An 18,965-nucleotide genomic window follows, 5' to 3' on the forward strand; every position below is an offset into this window, starting at 1 on the left:
CTTATGTAAACCAGCATAAAGCCAAATTCAACACACAGAACATGCCTTGGGTGCTGCCATCCCTCTGCCCCCAGCCAGGAGCTGCGGTAGGACTTGTCCCTGTCACACTGCCCTGCACTGGCAGCTCTCACACCCCTGAGGTACCACTGGAATTCCTCTCCAGCAGGTTCCTCAGAGCCTGAAGGGCTCCACCTGGGGCTGACTTCAGCCTTCTTTCAAGGTTTCTGAGCTTTTAGACAAACAGACTACTTTCATTTTGTAATTCTTAGCGCCAGCTGAAGGTGGAAGCCCCAGCGTGGCTGAACTTTGTTAGGTTGTTATTAATCCCTGCGTCCTTCCCGTGACTGCGATGGAGGCTGAAATGAGCGGTCTCACAAGAGGGCGGCATTGGCCGCGGAAACCGAGTCAGCTGCGGATTTCCTGCGCTTTCATTTGCGTGGCAACACAGGGGCAGCCCAGAGCTGACTGGGATCGGCGGGTGAAGGACTTTGCATGAAACATTGTAAAATGGGGATTTTAGCTTCCCGCGTGTGACAGAGGCAGAGGAGCCGCACACGGTGCTGGGTGTGACAGCGGAACCCCGAAATTCACCAGCACTGCAGCTCCTCGCTCCCCGCACGCTGCGGGTGACCCCGTTCGGTAACGGCGTCGCGAGGGCCCGACACCGCGGAGCGGGCAACCGGAGTGTGCAGCACCGGCCCGTCCCCGCCCGCCAGGCGGTGCGGAGGGGCCGTCCCGCTGCCCTGCAGGGCCGCGCTCGGTACCGGGGCCGCTCTCCGGCCCCTCACGCCCCTCACGGGCACCCCGCGCTGACGTCACCCCGCCAGCAACGCTCCCCGGGGCCGGCCCGCCTCGTTCCGATTGGCTGCCGACGGGTGAGGTGTGAGCTCGCGGGAGCTGCGCGCCCTCGGATTGGCGGGCGGCCGGCGCGTGCGCGCCCCCCCCCCAGCCCCGGCGAGGAGCGAGCGCGATTGGCCGCGCGGGCGGGCGGGGGGCGGGGCCTGGCGGGGGGTGGGAGCGGCGCGTGCGCGGAGCGGCGGGAAGATGGTGCTGATCAAGGAGTTGTGAGTGGGGGCAGCGCCGGGGCCGGGCCGGGGCGGCGGGCACGGGGCGAGCCGGCACCGCGGGGAGCCGCCACCGGGGCCGCCGGAACCGCTGCAGCGCCCGGGCCCCGCGCCCCGACGGGTCTGCCCCGGCCGCGCCCGCCGCCGGGGCCCGCCCGCGCCGCTGCTGCCGTGCGGCCCCGGGGCCGCTCCGGTGCCGCCCTCACGGGAGAGGCCGCTGGGCACGGCGGGGCCGCGGCGCCGGCGGTCCCTGCCCGCAGCGGGAGCCGCGGCCGCGCAGCGGCTGCTCCGCGAGCTCCGTGCGCCGCCCGGGCCTGGGCAGGCGCCGCCGGTGCTTTCTCCCCGACTTCCTCGCACGGCAGCGGGGCCACAGCCCTTCCCTGCTCCCGGCTCTGGGTAGATCCTTCCCGTGGGGGCTCCTGCCAGCAAAGCACGGGCTGGTTTGTTTCTCTGTCCCGCCTTTCGGCTGCTTATTATTTCAAAGTCCTGTGAAATAATTACAGTCAAAGTGACGGTAGCCTCAGTGGTGGTAAAGGTAATATTGTAGGTTGAAAAGTTTATGAACAAATTTAGCATAACACGAAGTTATTTTGACAGAGCTGGAAGTGGGTCCCAGATTTCCTGGGTCTTTTGAACGGCTTCTAACATCTTCCATCCCTTGTGTTTCATTTTGTAACGTATCTGGCATTGAACTTTACTTGGGTTTGTTGGGTTATATCCAAAGCCTCCCTGTCACAGAGATTTCTGAAGAGTAAACTTAGTTTGGCTCTTTTTGACACTTCTTTCTTCAGCATCTGTGTTATATCTATTATCTGCAGTTGAAGTCTAATGATTTGTTTTACTGAGTTTTCTTTTTTCCTCTTTCAGCCGAGTGGTTTTACCTTGCTCAGTGCAAGAGGTATGTCCTGATCCTCCCTGCTTTATTCAGACTGAGGGGTGGGAGGGGATTTTGTGTCAGAAACATGGCCAGCCTGAGTCCAAACATTCCCTGTGCTGTGGCCACACTGACAGAGATGAATGACACAGCTGTGAGTCCTGTTCTGAGCAAGGAATTTCCAAGGAAGCAAATGCAGCACCAAACATTGAGGCGTTCTGAGCCTTGCCCTGCCACCAGTGCAGCTGTGCCCTGGGGCAGCACTTTGCTGCTGATCCAGCACTGAGGGACTCCAAACCTCTTCCTGAAGCCACAGGTGAAGGAATTGTCTTCCCAGATCTGAAGCTAGCAATTCAAATGGCACTGAAGTGCACTTAAATAAGAATTATCATAGGATGTCTGTCATGACAGTGTTGAATGTGCTTCTGAGAGAAATATCACACTTGGTCTGTAGTGTGCATTTCCTGGGTCCTGTAAGGGCAGTATTTTGTTGGTTGAAAGTGTGAATTGGGAAGACTCAGAGCTGTAAATCAGTCACTCCAAAATCTATAAACTCAAAATTTAGATTTCTTGGTGCAATGAAGAACAACAAATACACTTCAGTTTTCCTATCCCAAGAGCTATGCTGTGCACCAAAGTGTTGGGTTGCTGTGCAACAGCTGGTGTGTAGAGTTGGTGTTTGCAAGCTGCAGATATGTGTTGCCAAAAAGTTGTCAGAGTGCACTAAATATCTTTTCTATGATGTATTTTACTAATAGTCTTTTTTGTACTACTGAATTGTCAGAGGAAACAACTAATTGTATTTAATGTGTTAAAAGTTTTTGGCCAACTTTGGTGCTAACGTTTGACTTCTCTTTCCTTTTCCAGTATCAAGTTGGTCAACTTTATTCTGTGGCAGAAGCTAGCAAAAACGAAACAGGAGGTGGGGAAGGAATTCAGGTCTTAAAAAATGAGCCTTATGAACAGGATGGCGAGAAGGGGCAATATACTCACAAAATCTATCATTTAAAGAGGTGAGGAAAGCCTTGATGCACATTGTAGTCCCTTGGTATTGAGAAAGAAATGTTGAAAGGTGAGGTTTAATTTGCTGAATCGTGCATGAGTGCTCTGGTGAGTGGGGAAATGTGAAATGCAGTGGATTTGAAATCAGATGAGTGGGACATAAAGTTCCTGCTGCAGGTCAGGAGCTGCTTGCCAGGGAGCTGGAGGTGAGGGCTCTGTAGTGCTCATCCTCAGCAGGTGTCTTTGCTGCTTTGCAAGAGGAAGGATAGCACAGCATTCCTCACTATCACATAGCTCACTCTCAATTACCTTATCATTACCTTTCCCATTTTTTCTCAACCATGTCATGATCAGAAAGGTTTTTGAAGTTCCTGTGTATTTCACTGCAGGTGACAACATGCATCATAACCCCTCAAATGCTTGGGTAGAATGTGCCTTTCTTATTGGAGTGGAAGGAAGCAGTGAGGAATTTCAGCTGGCAGGATTTTAAACACATTGTCCATGTTTGTTTTCCCAGTAAAGTCCCTGGGTTTGTAAGGATGATTGCTCCAGAAGGCTCCCTTGTGTTCCACGAGAAGGCCTGGAATGCATATCCCTACTGTAGAACAAGTGAGTCTCCCCCATGTGTGTTCTGTTGGTGTTTTTATATGTAGGACCTTTCAGAAACAATTGTATCTAATAATGCTCTTTGTTTTCTTTTCCTTTTCATTGCACGTGTTTTCCAACGACACCAGTTGTGACAGTGAGTATTTGAAACCCTACCAATCATATATTGGGGTTTTTTTTGAGATATATTTTGTCTGTTACTACCAGCACAATTGTCTGACTCCAGCCTGTCAGATGTGTCTTGCTAGGACTCCTGGTGTAGAGTATAACAAAGTAACTCCCTTCACATTATTTATCTGTGTGTGGCTGTAATTAAAACTTTAATTTGTCAGAGAAATTACTTCATTTTCTGTTTCTTCTTTTATGCCTTTAATTACCATTACAGATGCATGTCTGTCCTTGTAAGACGTAATGGTAAAAAAAGTGGTAGGGGAAAAGTGACATATCAGAGGCTTCTACACTCCTGAATGCAGTGAAATGGAATCAGTCCCTGCCTATCTGAAGTGCTATTGCTGTAAAATGAATTCCTGCCCCAGTTAAAATGGGGTAACTGGGAATCTAAATGGATCAGCACAGCTCAGGATTTGGGTTTGTTTTTATAAGATGCATGGGAGAGGCACATCATTAAGATTTTAATGCTTTTTCACATATTTTGGTGATCTGTTTATTGAAAACTTACTAGTTAAATGTTAAACTGCTTTATCTGCTCAGTTGCAAACATGGTTCAGATTGTTACCATGTGGATGTGGCACAAGTGAGTTTGGGCTGTTGAGCTTGACTCATCGTGGTAGCTGTGCACAAAGGTGTGTGCCCTCTGACTTCTGGAATCAGCAGGGCTCTGTCCTTGTCTTTAGATGTACAGTTTGGTGGAAGCTGGACCATTATGATCCAGCTTTATGATTGTAATTGTGCTGTACAGTAACATCTAACTGCAGGATTAATAATTTGAAAATTACTTGAACACTGAGGTAAAGAACTTCAGGTTGAGGAAGCAGGACAGGAAATGGCAGAGTTATTTCTACTGGTGTGCACAGGTAGAGCTGGATTTCTTGCACATGACTGGTTTTAATTTAGTACTCACTGCTCTGGTTTAAGATTATCATGTACCTATTTCTGTGTGTAGGTGAGGGGCTGTTTCTCTGGTAATTTCAATATATTGTATTGCTAGTCAGGAATTAGCAGTGGCGTGTATGTAAATACCATTTATCTAAACTTAGAACAGAGAGATGTAATCAGACTTGTGCTTTTTGCTTTTAATTCTTACAGAATGAATACATGAAAGATGACTTCTTCATAAAAATTGAGACCTGGCATAAACCAGATTTGGGAACAACAGAGAACGTGAGTTGGGGTTTGGATACCAAGCATTAGTGCAATTGTACAATTAATACAGATAAAGTATTTTATACTTGGTGATGGTGGATAATTACTGCACAAAGTCAATGCCTGACCAATGAGTAAAGCAAGAAAAGCATTTTTCAGGTCCTTGCGAGGTGGTCAAGCTGTGTTATCTAAGGAGATCAGGAGAAGAGGTTTGGTTTTTATATTTAGAGGTCAATATAGATGCTTGATTCTCATGCAAATACTTAAATAGCTTCTCAGCAGGTCCTTTTTTTAATTTCATGTTCTTTTATTGTAGACATACTGACAAGTTAGGCTGACAAGTTTATTTGGAAACAGGTTTCACAAGACCACTGGAATTGATCTGTGAGCACTGTAGTTAAATATTGAAGCTGCCTTTGTGAATTGTCCCAGCTGGTGATGTTCTTGTTTTCTCCCCAGGCAGTCAGTTTGGTTCATGCGTCACTTAATGAAAATTTTGATCTGTAGTGACAAACATTTATAAACCATCCAGAGAGGAGTAGTTGTCAGCCTGTTTCCAGTGCTTGGGTGAGCTGTAACTCTGGGTGTGCTACATAGAAGGGGGATTGTTCTTGGACAGCTCCACTGGCTGTAACTGAGTTTAGGTGTGTTGGACAGACCCCAGGTGTGGAGCTGATTCCATCCTCAGACCTTTACACACCCTCAGGCTACACCTGGTTCAAGGCAGGCCTATGATTCAGGAATCTGTGAGATCAGTTAGATCATTGAAATCTGCATATTTGCACTTGGAATTTTCAAACCACCTATCTAGCTCAAAAAGTTCATGCAGATTATGGAATGGGTAATGGTACTAATTAGAGCTTGATTTCATTAGTGCTAGCAAATGTGGCAGATGAATACAGCTTAATCTGAAATCCAGGTTTCCTGAATGCACAAGAAGTGAAGGCTTTGTGCTGGTTTAAAATTGATCAGTGAGTGAATTAAACTGTAATTGTAGAGATCATTCCCTTTGAGAAAGGCAGAGGAAGTAAGGGTAGGTTTGGAGAATGCTGCCTTTACAACATCCTGAAAAACTCCCTGGCACACACATGTACTGCACAAGGTGCATCACTGTGTGATTCCCAGCATGGGAGTAATTACTTCTTTTCTTTTTTTTGCAGGTTCACAATTTAGATCCAAACACATGGAAGAGTGTTGAGGTTGTCCATATTGACATTGCAGATAGAACTCAAGTAGAACCAGGAGTAAGTAAATGTTCTGCTACTGGGATTGGGATGTAGCATGCAGTTGATTCCACTTGTGCTTTGTGTTTTTAGTGAATAAGTTAAAATGGTGTGGATTTCACCCAACAGAGACATAAGAAGTGTCCTTAACAGAATCATTCATTTATGTGCCTGCCTTCCTTCTTTGGTTTTACTGCTGATTCTTTCTGCACATCTGGATCTGCTGGGGCTGTTGCCTGGTTTGTTAAATTGTAACAGCTGGACTATTGGACATGTAATATTTTTTGGACAGTAGGGAAATGGTAGGCACTAATATGGAGACTGTGTTTGCACAATAAATGTGATTGTCTTGGTTTTGTGCAAGGAGAGGCTCTTTATAGTGTTTAACTGTTATTTTCTGAAAGTGGATACTTGGATATCCTGCATTCTGGGAAGAGGACTTCTTTGCAGGAAGTCTTTGGAACTATTTTCAGTACATAATCCTCTTTTTTCTTTTGTACATTTGACCTACAGAGTATCAAAACTGAGTGCAGAGTGGTCTCATCCAGTCTTAAGTCTCTTGTGATATTTCTACATTTCTGTTTCCTTTTTATAAACTTCTATAAAAGCCATTTATAGAAGTTTATAAAACTTTTCCACTTTTAGCAAATATTTTAGAGGATCTTTGTAGATTCAAGTTCACAGTATAGCCCATTTTTGTGTAGGAATACTTGGGATTAATTTTCACCTTGTGATTGAATTTTTTATTTCCATTTCATCTCCCAGAAACTATTTGCTAAGTCCTGACTTCATTAACCAAAGCCTGGCTTTGTGATTAAACTCTTAGCAGATACTGGTGACTCTGAGTTACCTGCAGACTGACATCCTTGCTGCTTACTTGTTTTTCCCTTATGGGATTAGACATCAGGAATCCTTTGGGACCCACTCTTTTCTGTTATAAAAGTCTGAAGTTTCTGGCCTTTGTCTTCTCTCTTTTTACTTCTTAGGACTTCAGGAGAGACACTTTCTATTTGTGCTGTTATCTTTATCAAGTTTAGGTAATGGAACTTGAATTTTTTTTTTTTTTTTTTTTTTTTTTGGAAGTTCAGCTACATCATAACAAAATTGCCAAGATTAACATGCTGACTTGTGCTCATTTAAGTATGTATAGAAATATTTTGGGTGACAGCTGTGACTTTCTTTAGATACACATTTAACCCTGCCTTCTCTTAATCATCTCCAGCATGCAGTCTGTGTCACTTCATGTTGTTTGTATATAAAAGTGACTGCCCAGGAGAGAAAGACTTTTTAAAGTGTAAGCAAAAATGAGCACTTGATGAACATCAGAGGAGGCTGTGGTTTTGGAAATAATTTTCAGAAAAGTAGAGTGTAGTGGAAGCAAATTGATATCAGGTTCATAGCTATTTTTGTACAATGAAGACATTAAATGTCTTGTTTAGGTCATAATGGGTCTTTATTACTTGGAAAGAAAATTCTAAAATTCCAGTTTTCTACAAACCAGTCAGATTACACATGCCTTAAGAGTTTGAATTTCTGTGTGCTGTCCAGTTTTCTACAATTTGAGGAAATATATTGGAATATAGGACTTGCTCTTTTGTAGTCTGTAAGGAAGTGTTAAAAGATTCTCAAGTTACAGAGCTTGATAGGTGGATCTCTCCCATTTCAGACTTAATTTACCACGATAGGCAGCTAAACAGCTCCATGTGCTGAACCTTGGATTCATCATGCAATGGCACATCCCATGGGACAACCTATCTGTGTACAAATATGATGTGCTTTTAGTTTTATGCCCCTCTTTTCATCCTGTTTATAAATATTCATCTCTTCCAGCCTTGTTCCCAGTGACCTTTAACTTCTGGCTCTGGGCAGGCACCATGATGTGTGTCCGTGATAACTGGGCTGGTTTCATTTCTCTTTTGAACCTTGGCATTCTTTCAAAGGTGATCTCAGGCAATGGTTCCCCTGATAGCTGTGCTGTAGCTGCAGGACTCTTCAGAAGATGGGAGTGATTGCAAGACATTTTTTATTAAAAGCCATTTAGCTAAAGCTACTTAAAACACACGAGTGCCTTTCAGGGCAGTGTACAGTGGTGCTGGTCACTGTTTCACTTATGAGATAGGGGAATCATGCACTGAGTTGGGAGTATGGCATACTTTGATAAACCTGATTTTGGTCTTCTGGTGTGCTGTGAATGAGCACTCACAGAGCTGTGGATGATGTTGGAGGGAAGTTCTGGTAGGTGGTACCTTCCACAGGATCTGTATGTGAGTTTTTTGCTTGATAACTCCAGTAGTATTTACATTCTCTTGATTAAAACACCAATAGGATATTAATCTGGAAAGCCAGAATTTGTCCACCTGCCTAGTTAGTATGATGCCACTCCATGTTCAATTCCATTTTCATGTAGTTCAGGCTGTCTAAAATCATTCTTTATAATAGATGGTTGCATTCATGCATATTGTACTGAGAATTTGAGCAGAAGCTGCCTGTGAAATGGCATTTGTGTATTTTTATTTAATGGTTTTGCTCCTCTGTCTTGTTATGCTGTCTTGTTATGTTTGCCTGTCTAGCTTTCCAGAGGGCTTCAGGGGTTTGAGCTGTAATATTTGCTCCAGCAGCTGCCTGTTTTTCTTCCTAAGAAGGACTTGTTGTCAGGAGTTAAGCTCTTGCTGCACAGATATTTTCCTTAAACTCTGCAAAGAACTGTTGTTTATTTGTACTTTGGCTCTAGTCCAGTCTTCTTCCCTGCATGCTTGTAGGATTTGTGTGTAGAGAAGAGTTCCTACAATGCTCTCCTGTCCATCTAGGCTTTAGTCTATAAAGGGTTTTTCCTGTCCTTAATAGAATTTGGGTTAACCGAGTTCTAAAAGGTCTTGCTTCAAAGCTTCTGTCTCTAGCATATGAAATCTTACTCTGACTCATCTATTTCCTTGGAATTTCTGTTTTCACTCCTACATTTTACTCATAGATAACATTTTCTTCCCCAATGTTTCCAGCTGTGGTTATTTTTACATGGATCCTAAATGCAAGAGCACAGTTGCTTTTTATCAGTGTCCCTGTGCAGTGGGAGGTAGGATGGCAGGTAACTTGGACTTGAGTGTCCAAGACAAATCATTCCACTGTATAAAGCAGGCAGATCAAGGCTGCACATGTAGCACAGTTCAAATGCCTCATGCCTCACACCACTACAGTGAGCTCTGCTTTGGCAGGATGTTCACACAGTGAAAATAAATTCAGGGTTGTCTTAATGCAGTACCTGCTTTTATTTATAAAACTGGCACTAAGATGTTGAATTCTTGTGTTTCTTTTTGGCATGTTGCTGCCTGAAACCAGCAGCAGCTCTGCCAGCAATTAGTTACGTTGGCCAAATTGTTTATCCATTGCTGTATCTTGATTCACTTCAGTGTCTTCTATCCAGTGGTTGAGTGAAATTTTTAAAAGGCAGTCAGTCATAATCAGTAATTTAAAACATTCAGTGTATTTCTATAAAAACATTTTGCTGTAGTATTTGCATAGGTATCTTAAAGGTAATTTAAATGTAAAGATGACTCTTTTTCCACACAAGGATTGTTAAAAAATAATTTTTTAAAAGTGCATCACATTGAGCCTCCAGGACAATGCAGAACTTGAGGATTCCAGTGGGTTGCAGCTCTCCTCTCCCACGGTATTTGGGAATAATGTGTGAGTTGAGAAGTTGGTCCCAGACACAGCCAGTGGCTGTGCTCAGTGCAACAGGAAGGGGCTCAGGGCTGGATATCATGTGCTGCTGTGAATTTGCTCTTTGTGACGTCTGTGGAAAGCACATGTGCTTTATTACAATAAAATCATAAATAAGTGGGTTTCACTGAAATTCAGTTGACAAATATGGCTTGTGGTCTTTCTGCAGTTATAATAATTCAAAACTTTAAATGTTTTAAGTGTTGCTGTGCAGTGCTAATGCTGGTTCCTCAGGCTCTGAGGCAGGGGAAGGCTTGTGGAGCACCATGGCAGCCCCTGCTGAGGCTGGCTGACTGTTGTGTGGCTTCTTCAAAGTAGAATGTTGTTTTGCCTTAGAGGGAGAGCTAGAGGGGAGTGCTGGTTTGTGGAAGTCCATAGAACACTGATTTGCAATGAGATTGAAATATCTTCACTCACTTGGCTGCTTCTAGGAAATACCTGCTCAATTCCTAAAGTATATGTTTGAGTCCTCAGTATGGAAGTTTGTCTGAACACCTAGTCATGTTTTCTCGATAAATTAGCCTATTTTAAATATTCAGCCTATTTTAATATGCAATGTAGGTAGGCATCTTCAAAGAACTAGGAACAATGAGAGAAAACTGGGGAGAAGAAAGTGTAACAGCTGATGTTCTGTAAGTGAAATCACATTCCTCTGAGAGGACTTCCTGGATTTTTCAGCTCCATTTAGCTTGCAATAGGTTTTTGTAAATGTCAGAATATCTGTAAAGCATTAACAGTTAATACATGTAACCTTGCTCTGTGGATTCAGAATTTAGTCTAGAAGTAGCCTTTGTTCCTCTGTGCTGATGGGAGAATCTGGAGTTGAAAATTGCTGTGGTCTCCAGCAACCAGGAGCTGCTTCTCATGGAGGTGTTTCTTTCACTCCATGTTCTGCAGATTTTCACTTCACTGAAACTTTATTTAAAAATGAGACCTTAAACTCTGCTAAACTTTCTTAGGCTTTTCTGTAGCACCTACCAAGCATTTGTTCTGTTTTGAAGCAACTTAAATTGTTACAGTTGGGTTTTATGGCTGTAATGGTAATCTTGGATAAATGGTTTTTATACACAATACAAACCTTACTTGCTTTCACAGAGCCCAGAGTTTTTAATCCTTTCCTAGTTCCATGGCAGCATCTTTATCAAATAATCATTTTCGTAGCCCTCATCAGTAAAATTCAGTAAACCCATCTGTTGGAAACATTTGTCCCTTTCAGCTCTGTACCCATTGGCTTTCCCCCCATGCACAGGGAGTGAGCAGAGCTGTCCATGGTGAGGCAGCACCGTGTGGGCTCTGCTCCTGGCTCAGGCTGGGGTCTCAGAGTTGTGTAAAGGAGTTGCTTCTGCCCTCCTTCTCTCCTGTTCTGCCCTCCTTCCCTCCTGTTCTGCCCTCCTTCTCTCCTGTTCTGCCTCCCCAGCAGTGGCCATGTGTTGCAGCCTGAATAGCTTTAGCATGCTGGTTGCTGAATTATTGCCTTCTCCTCCTGTCAGGGGTCACAGACCCAGTGGGGCAGTGCAGATGTCACAGTGTGCACAGCACAGGGCAGCCCTGGAGAGCTGTTGTGTTGGGAGCAGGTGTGATGGAGGCATGGAGCCAGCCTGGCAGCTGTGCTACACCCATCCTGCTCCAGCAGAAGCTTAACACAGTGGGATATTGAATTTGTTGGTGTTTTCTGACTCTCAGAGTGTTTTATGTTACAGGACTACAAAGCTGAGGAAGATCCTGCATTATTCCAGTCAGTTAAGACAAAGAGAGGACCTCTGGGGCCAAACTGGAAGGTACTAGGAACTGTTGTTAAAACCTTAGGAAGTCTTTATCAGCAGAATAACAAGGTTCATGGTTCCTTCAGAACTTGGCTCAGCTCCAGTTGAGGAACAAATTTTCTGTGGCCCAGCACATCCCCCATGTGACACCCCAAAAGCACCACAGAGCTTGCCAGTACGCCCTGCCAGCCATCAGAATCTATCCCAGGAGGGAATGGGCTGTGTGTGCCACACCAGAGATCCCACAGGAATTGAGCAGCCCACTGCTGTGCCCTGGAGTGAATCACAGGGAGTCTGTCAGGAACAGCCCCAAGTTACTGATTAGAATACTGTTTTTCTGTAATAATGCTTAGAATAATACTTTATTATAATAATTATTAATTTACTGTATTAATTTACTATAAATTAACTATATTATTTATCATTCTAATGCATTAATTAGAATTACAATTTCTAATAATTACACTTTTAAAGTATTAAAACTTTTTTTCTATTATCCCCAAACAGAAGGAGTTAGCAACTGATGAGGAGTGTCCCAAAATGTGTGCTTACAAATTGGTGACCATCAAATTTAAGTGGTGGGGACTGCAGAACAAAGTGGAAAATTTTATACAAAAGGTGAGTACTTCTGCCTTTGGGGCTGTGTTGATGTGGGGGTTTGAGCAGGAACAGTAGTGCAGTTTCCTATTGCTCAAAGCCAGGGAATTTCTGTCCTTTTCCCCAGCCAGTCAAACCATTTGTGTCTTGGTTTGCTGCAAGTGAGGCTTTACTGGTAGTACCAGAACAATTCTCTGGGGAAAAAAGTAAAATCTTTAGGAAGTGGATGTTCTGGTTTGGCTGTTGCCACTTGGAACTGGAACAGATTTTAACAACATTCTTCATAATTCTCAAGTAATGTGAATGGCTGAACTTTCTTGAAACTCTTCTTTTGATAGTGAAATTTGTTCATTCTTTCCATGTTAAAAGCATTTGAGAAATGAGGTGAATTTAAATTGGATCCAGGGGTGTGAGGTGACTGAATCTGTAGCACTCACTTCAAGATTTTTTACTCTGCAAACTGAGCAGCTACTATCACTTCACCAGCCTTTAGCAAGTCCTGCCTGTCTGTGATCTAATGCTTGTTTATATTCTTAAAGCAAGAAAAAAGGATATTTACCAACTTCCACCGCCAGCTGTTCTGTTGGATTGACAAGTGGATTGAACTGACTATGGAGGACATCAGGAGGATGGAGGATGAAACCCAGAAGGAGCTGGAAGCGGTAAGAAAGCTTTTTTTTTTTTTTAAGGCTCAGTGTGCTTCTACCTGCAGATTTATCTGTGCAGAAACTGAGGCAAGTTGTGTGGTGTCCATGCCTCTGTGTGTGTGTGTTTGGGCAATTGCTGATGAGCACTGTGGCCCCTTGAGTGAAGCCCCATGGGCTTCCAGTTCCTGCATTCTGTGCTGCCTTAAGGTAAGTACTCTGATGTCATTAAACGCAGGATGTCTGCCCTGACTACCTCTGTGCTTATGGCACCACACCCACTGCAGAAGTCCCACTCAGGGCCCTTTTGGCACTTGTTGGTTGGAACTCAAATCTGTCACTGTCCCGTTCCATCACGTGTTTTGCTTTGTTTCATTTCTGGTCATCACTAGATGTGATTGCTTTTTCTCTTCAAGCATGTTTACAAGCAAGTTTGTGTCACCTGTCAGCTGTTCCACTTCTGATTAGCACACCAAACCAGAGTTTTACTTCCAAAAAGAAAGTCAGTAAAATCAGTTGAGATCATGTCAGTTTTCCTGCTTTAGTGGCTGTGAGGACCAAATTGTGTGGCCTGACATGGCTGATGTTTGGGAGAAAGCTCAGACGTAGGGCACTGTCACTGCTCTCTCCATTCAGAGGTAGAGAACCACCACAGGCTGGGAAGGAAGCCTTCTCTAGAGTCTTTCCAGAACATGACCTTTAGCATAAGCCTTTCCCATGTTAAATCCCACTGGCATTTTTGCAGTTCTTGGATTTGCAGTTGTGTTTCCTTCCCATTTTGACAATTGCTTCATGCCTCAAACCCATTCAGGTTATGCAAACAGTTCCAGTGTCTTCAGCTCCAGCTTGCTGTTTGCATGGTTTGCCCCATGCCAGACACCTCCAGCCTGGTTGCCTGAGGCTCCAGACCAGCTCTGGACAGGGGCCCTGGGACACGTTCTGTGGTCTGTGCCTGGTGCATCTTTCTTCTTGGTACTAAAACAGCTGCAGCTCCTCCCTCCCCACTCTTGCTCTCCAGGGACTTTCCAAACAGTGTGGAACAGCCTGTGTTGTGTAGGGAATGTTTCCTGTGTTTGGAAAAGTGTTTCTTCACAGTCCTGTAGCACCAAATGCTCTTTTCCCATAAGCTGGAGGGTTGGGTCAGCAGCCCCACAATGTGCTTTGGACAAAGTTGGTGTTCACTCACTCTTGCAGATCTTGTGCTCTCTCATGGGCATTTGGGTATTTTTTTGCAGTTATTTTCTCAAATCATGGGGGTTTCTTCTTTAATTCTAATTTATGCCTGATCCTGTTTGTAGAGCCACCTGTTCCCAGGTGTCTGTGGAGGAGGAAGCATAACAGCTGTTCTCTGTAAACTGATTTCTGTCAGAAGGGCTCCCTTTTGCACATCCATAGTTCTTAATTAGGACTGGAACAGACTTTATCCAGTTTCCCTGAGAAAAGTTAGTGGCAGTGAGGAGTGCACACCAGAGGTGTGCTGGAGAGAGGCAGCAGAAGCTGTGTGCATGGTGAAATTGTTCCTTTGTGTCTCTGTGGACTGTGGATGTTTTGTTTCACATTTCTCACTGGTAAGTAGCTCCTTTTAAATACATTTTTTCCAAAATATTTGCTGCTCTTTTAGTTCTTAACTTAAGCCAAACCCAGCTCACATGTCTCTGGGTGTAACGTTTATTCTCATGCTTAAACATCAAACCTATTTACTTAATATTTTCTCATTTTGCAAAGGCAAATTGTTTTTTTGCAAATAGATTGTTGTGTAAGATGTTAGTGTCAGGAATTTGGAATTTGTGTATTGTTGAAAAAATTGGGTTGTTTTGGTTTGGTTTTTTTCACAAGATAAATGTATGATGTTACACTAACCCAGATTTCTGTGGATATCGTGAAATGTGAGAGGAATGAGGACCTACTGTCTTGGGGTTTTTCCAAATATTGCAAGAGGGATATCTACAAACACCTATAAATGATGTAATTTCCATGGGTTTATGGTGCAGTGTGTTATTGGACAACCTAAGGGCAAAAATGTCATTGCCAAATAATATGAATGCTACTTTTCTCCAAAATAATTTGTCATTCTTGTTTCATATTCAACTACTCCATCCATTGTACTCACCAGTACCTGCCATTACATCCCCAGTACACCTCAAAGTGTGTTCTATGGCCAGGACCTCTGGGAAGTGAGTGCTCAGGGATGAGGTGCTCCGTGTGACACAGATATGTCCCTGTCCCTGCAGTGGTCAGGAATGGACAGGGCAGCTCTAGGCAGTTCTGTGATGCTGAGAGCCAAACCTGGCACAAAGCAGGGCTGGCAGTGCATGTTCTTTCCCACACAGTGTCTTGGTACTCTTCCTCTTCTCATGAACACCTTTTCTTCCTTCTGCTCCAAGCTGATCTTTTTCTGGGTTCTGTGCACATTCCAGTTCTTTTGTTGCTCCTGTGCTTCATCTTCAGTCAATTTTTATAGTCAGGATCTCTGCTTTTGTTACTTTCTGTTACTCTCTGAATTCTCATCAGTGTTCTTCCAGAGTTCTTCTATCCCAGTCCATCTTTTTATCACTGTTAATGTTTCACTTGGTGGATTCTGTCTCTGGATGCTGGAGATGAGAAGCACCTCTGCTCCATGAAACATGCATCAGCTCATCAGTGCAGAGTAGGAAAGCATCAGGTCCAGCCAAAGCCCTGCAACCAACCTCTCTCATGCCTGTGTGAGGGTAGAGATGCCACACTGGCTATCCTGACCAGTGATTCTATGGTGGAGCATCGTGGGCTTGGTAAAAATTCAAGCAGCATTGTTTATAGCTGCTCTCCAGTTCCCAGGTCTCCTTGCCAAAAAGAATTACCATACCATGGCCAAAGCCCCTGAGCTGTAGCTGGTCCTGGCCCTGGCCAGGGAGAGGCAGATCCTGGGCCTGCAGGTCATTCCTTCTCTCATACTAACCACGGCGTGCAGGTTCTGTGTGTGGAGCTCACGTTTTATTTCACTTCAGATGCGTAAGAAGGGTTCCGTTCGAGGCACTTTGGCTGCGGACGTCTAGAGGAGTTCTCTGTAGGTTCTGAGGCAAAGCGAGCTGTGTAAGTCAACTGCTGGATGGAAAAGGAGAAGAGGGATTAATGATCTTTTGGATGGGAATTGCTAGCAGAAATCATCTTAATGTCCACATAACCCGTGTGGGCCTTACCTTGCTCCCACTCGGTAGTGGTGTGGTGATCAGCAGGTGGGACTGACCCGCGGTGCCCAGGACACACCAGGTGGGCTCTGATGCAGGCACTAAGGCTGGGAGCAGAACTCCTGCAGCATTGTCCACCTGCCTGGGTGCCTGGTGCTCACCCAGGGCAGGCAGCCCTGGTGTGGGATGTGCTGCTGTCGTGGCGCTGGCGCTGAGCCCTGGCACCCGCCCCTTCTGGGCACAGTCCCACAGGCCAGCGTCGCTTTGCTGCACCCGCAGTAGCAGAGTGACCTGTGGGCTCGGGCCGTGTCACTTTGGGAAGCTGTGGAGCGTCACCTTCCAAACAAATTCAGTTCTTAGAAATCCAGTTCCACCCACAACACTAAACTGTGTCAGAGCTGTTACTGCAGGAGCAGCTTCTCCAGGAGTTAGAGACTCTTGGTGCTTGTGCCCAGCACTTTGGTGCTGCTGTTCCTCACAGGGACTGCTGTAACACCCCAGCCCAAGGGTGCCACATCCCACTGATGTGTGTGGGCTCCCCAGTGAAGGGAGCTGCTCCCACCCCTGGGGGCAGGTCCTAGCCAAGGACAGCTGCCACTGGGATTCCCTCAGGAGCCGGCATTGCTTTGGTGTGACTCTCGGTCCCGGTGGTGTTCTGAGGCCCTGTCCTGCTTTTCCCTGGAGATAATCTCCCTGTGTGTTTGGAGCTGTGTGTGAAGAAGCTGCTAATGCAGAAATTGCACTTCCTCTCTCCACAGCTGCGTAACCAAGGCCAAGTGAGAGGAACGAGTGCTGCCAATGACGAGTGACGCCGGACGGACGCTGGTGCCGATCTTGGCTGTGTGTGTGGGTGCATGACTCTGTATATAACTACACACACACATGCAGACAGAAAGGGTGGTTACAGTGTCTCCGGGTGCTATACCTGTCCTAGCAAAGATTCCAAGGAAACTGCTTTCATTATGTATATCCCAAGCAAATAAAAAAAAATCAACTGAGTAGTGTCATTTAAAGGATGAATTTTGCTAACTGGTATGTTCATGAATGTCAATACTGGACCAATTTCTGCCCTACTTGTTTTCTCTCCTGTCCAAGTCACTTTGCTCTAACTCGCCCATCTCTCGTTGTAAAGAAACACTCAAGTTAATTTCAGTTTTATGTCTTCCCTATGTGATGAGTTTTTGGAATAGGAACAATGAATGTATTTATAGCTATTTATTTCTGGATTGTCATTATCCTCTAGTCAAATCAGAAAAAAAATTCCTATTAGTGGAAATTGGAAGACTTTTACTGTTGAATAAGTTTAACCCAAACTACCCACTCACTGATTTAAAAGAAAAAAAATCATGTTTTATTGGACTTTTGTACATTGAAATGCTAACAGTTTTCTTCATTAAAATTGGCAAGACTAAGGAAAAATGGCTTGTGATTTATAAAGTAATTTGCAACTTGAAATTGTTCAGAACCTGCTTTTTAGACAAGTACACTGACAGCACCTATAGAGCATTTTCCAGTGTTATCTTAGGCTGGGCAGTGAGGACAGGGTCAGCCCTTCCCTCCAGGAGTACTCCTGACAGTGCAATGGCTGTTTTCCAGAGCTTCCCTTCGGAAGCCATGCAAGCATTCTGGATTTCACACACAGCAGTGGAATACATAAGTGTGATTTTAGCTGTTCTCATGTTGGAAATACACTTTGGGAGATGCAGACTTTCAGATAGGATGACAGTTTCGGTTGTAGCCCCTGACACGTTTCCCTGCTGTCTGTGAGGGGGTGATGTGTGAGTGCCCCTGGGATAACAGATGCCTCCTGTAGGAAACTCCATAGGGAAAAGGTCTTCAGCATGTTTGAGGAGCCATTCAGAGCATATAACAGGGGGACATTAACCTAATGCTTGTTAGATCAAAGAAAAAGTATTTTTAAAAGCACTAGTTAGATAAAGATCTATTAATGCCTGGTTTCTTCCCAGCACTTTTGGCAGGACAAGCCTTGCCTGACTTCCCAGGAAGGATCTGATTTCTGTGACCATCAGTGACAGAACATTCCTGCACTGGCACCTTGTCCTGGTGCTGTGCACACTGGCACTGCCACAACTGCCCAGTGCTGCAGCAGCCACCCTCCAGCCCCACAGTAATGTGTTTGGTTTCCTTTCTGGGTTCGTTCAGTGGCTGGTTGTCCTGTACCAGCAGCAGGTTGGGTTGGTGAATGCAGAGATGTGGCACACACACACAGAGGTCATTAAGTACCCCTGGAACCCAAGGGCTCAGGTCTCAGTGCTGGAGTTTGTGTCCTGCCATTTTTAATGTGTTGCAACACAGAGGAAAAAGGGCCCTGTGACTTCCATGGATTTGGACTAGTTGTGAAAATTGAGAGAATCTTGTAGTGAATGTACAATGTTTCCTTTCCTTTGGCAGTCTCTGGTGCAACTGACAAGTAAAGCAGGCAATGAAATTTAATTAAATAAATTTGATCATAAAAAGCTCTGTCTCTTATCTCAGACACTCACGTTTTGCTCCTGAGCTGTTTGGTGTCCAAAAGGCCACTCTCACCTGGGGCTGGGTTTGGTTTGGGATTTCAGAAGGAGTGAAATCAAGGAGGATGCTGGACTGGCAGAGCTGTGACAGGGCATGAGGAGGTGCCTCCCACAGGGCACCAGAGGTGCTGAGGGGCTCCTGGTGTCCCTCCCTGGGGTCCCATTCCTGGGGCTGGCTGAGCTGCAGGCCCAGTGCTGGCTCTGGGGCAGGGTTCTGCCTGTTCAGGTTGTGCAATCACCTGCTGCAAAGGAGGGCTTGTAGGGCTCCTTTGGTAAATGCAGAATTGAATTCTCTCTTTACTACCAGCTTGTTTAGCTTCCAGATGGTGAACCAACAGGAAGCAGTGGAAGTGTAACATAGTTTTGATGTAATGGATATGTAAACGTGATAGTTATTCACTGCAATAGACTGCTGGGAACCATATTCCAGCAGTAACCTTTGAAATCCATCACTTGA

The 18,965-nt window shown here is 44.9% G+C and overlaps 1 protein-coding gene across 2 annotated transcripts; it reads left to right on the top strand.

The window, feature by feature from the left end:
• Positions 1-1,028: 1,028 nt before the first annotated feature.
• Positions 1,029-18,454, top strand: PITPNB (phosphatidylinositol transfer protein beta). 2 transcript variants are annotated; one of them, XM_021544727.3, is made up of 12 exons: positions 1,029-1,064; positions 1,932-1,962; positions 2,806-2,951; positions 3,458-3,549; positions 3,675-3,682; positions 4,813-4,887; positions 6,030-6,113; positions 11,510-11,587; positions 12,080-12,190; positions 12,709-12,831; positions 15,798-15,882; positions 16,736-17,396. In XM_021544727.3, the coding sequence occupies exons 1-11, from the start codon at positions 1,045-1,047 to the stop codon at positions 15,843-15,845; spliced, it is 816 nt and encodes a 271-aa protein (XP_021400402.1). In that variant the 5' UTR covers positions 1,029-1,044; the 3' UTR covers positions 15,846-15,882; positions 16,736-17,396. The 2 variants fall into 2 exon arrangements, with proteins under 2 accessions (XP_021400402.1, XP_021400401.1); XM_021544726.3 differs by lacking the exon at positions 15,798-15,882 and having other exon boundaries at positions 16,736-18,454.
• Positions 18,455-18,965: the final 511 nt, after the last annotated feature.

This window comes from Lonchura striata, chromosome 15, assembly GCF_050655825.1.
Source record: "Lonchura striata isolate lonStrDom1 chromosome 15, ASM5065582v1, whole genome shotgun sequence".
Taxonomy (NCBI): domain Eukaryota; kingdom Metazoa; phylum Chordata; class Aves; order Passeriformes; family Estrildidae; genus Lonchura; species Lonchura striata.

Bases quoted from the DNA above. Each gene is read 5' to 3' on its own strand.
- PITPNB (XM_021544726.3), top strand. From the start codon at position 1,045: ATGGTGCTGATCAAGGAGTT. The intron at 2,952-3,457 runs GTGAGGAAAGCC...TTGTTTTCCCAG, and splicing joins AAAATCTATCATTTAAAGAG to TAAAGTCCCTGGGTTTGTAA. The intron at 6,114-11,509 runs GTAAGTAAATGT...TTTATGTTACAG, and splicing joins GAACTCAAGTAGAACCAGGA to GACTACAAAGCTGAGGAAGA.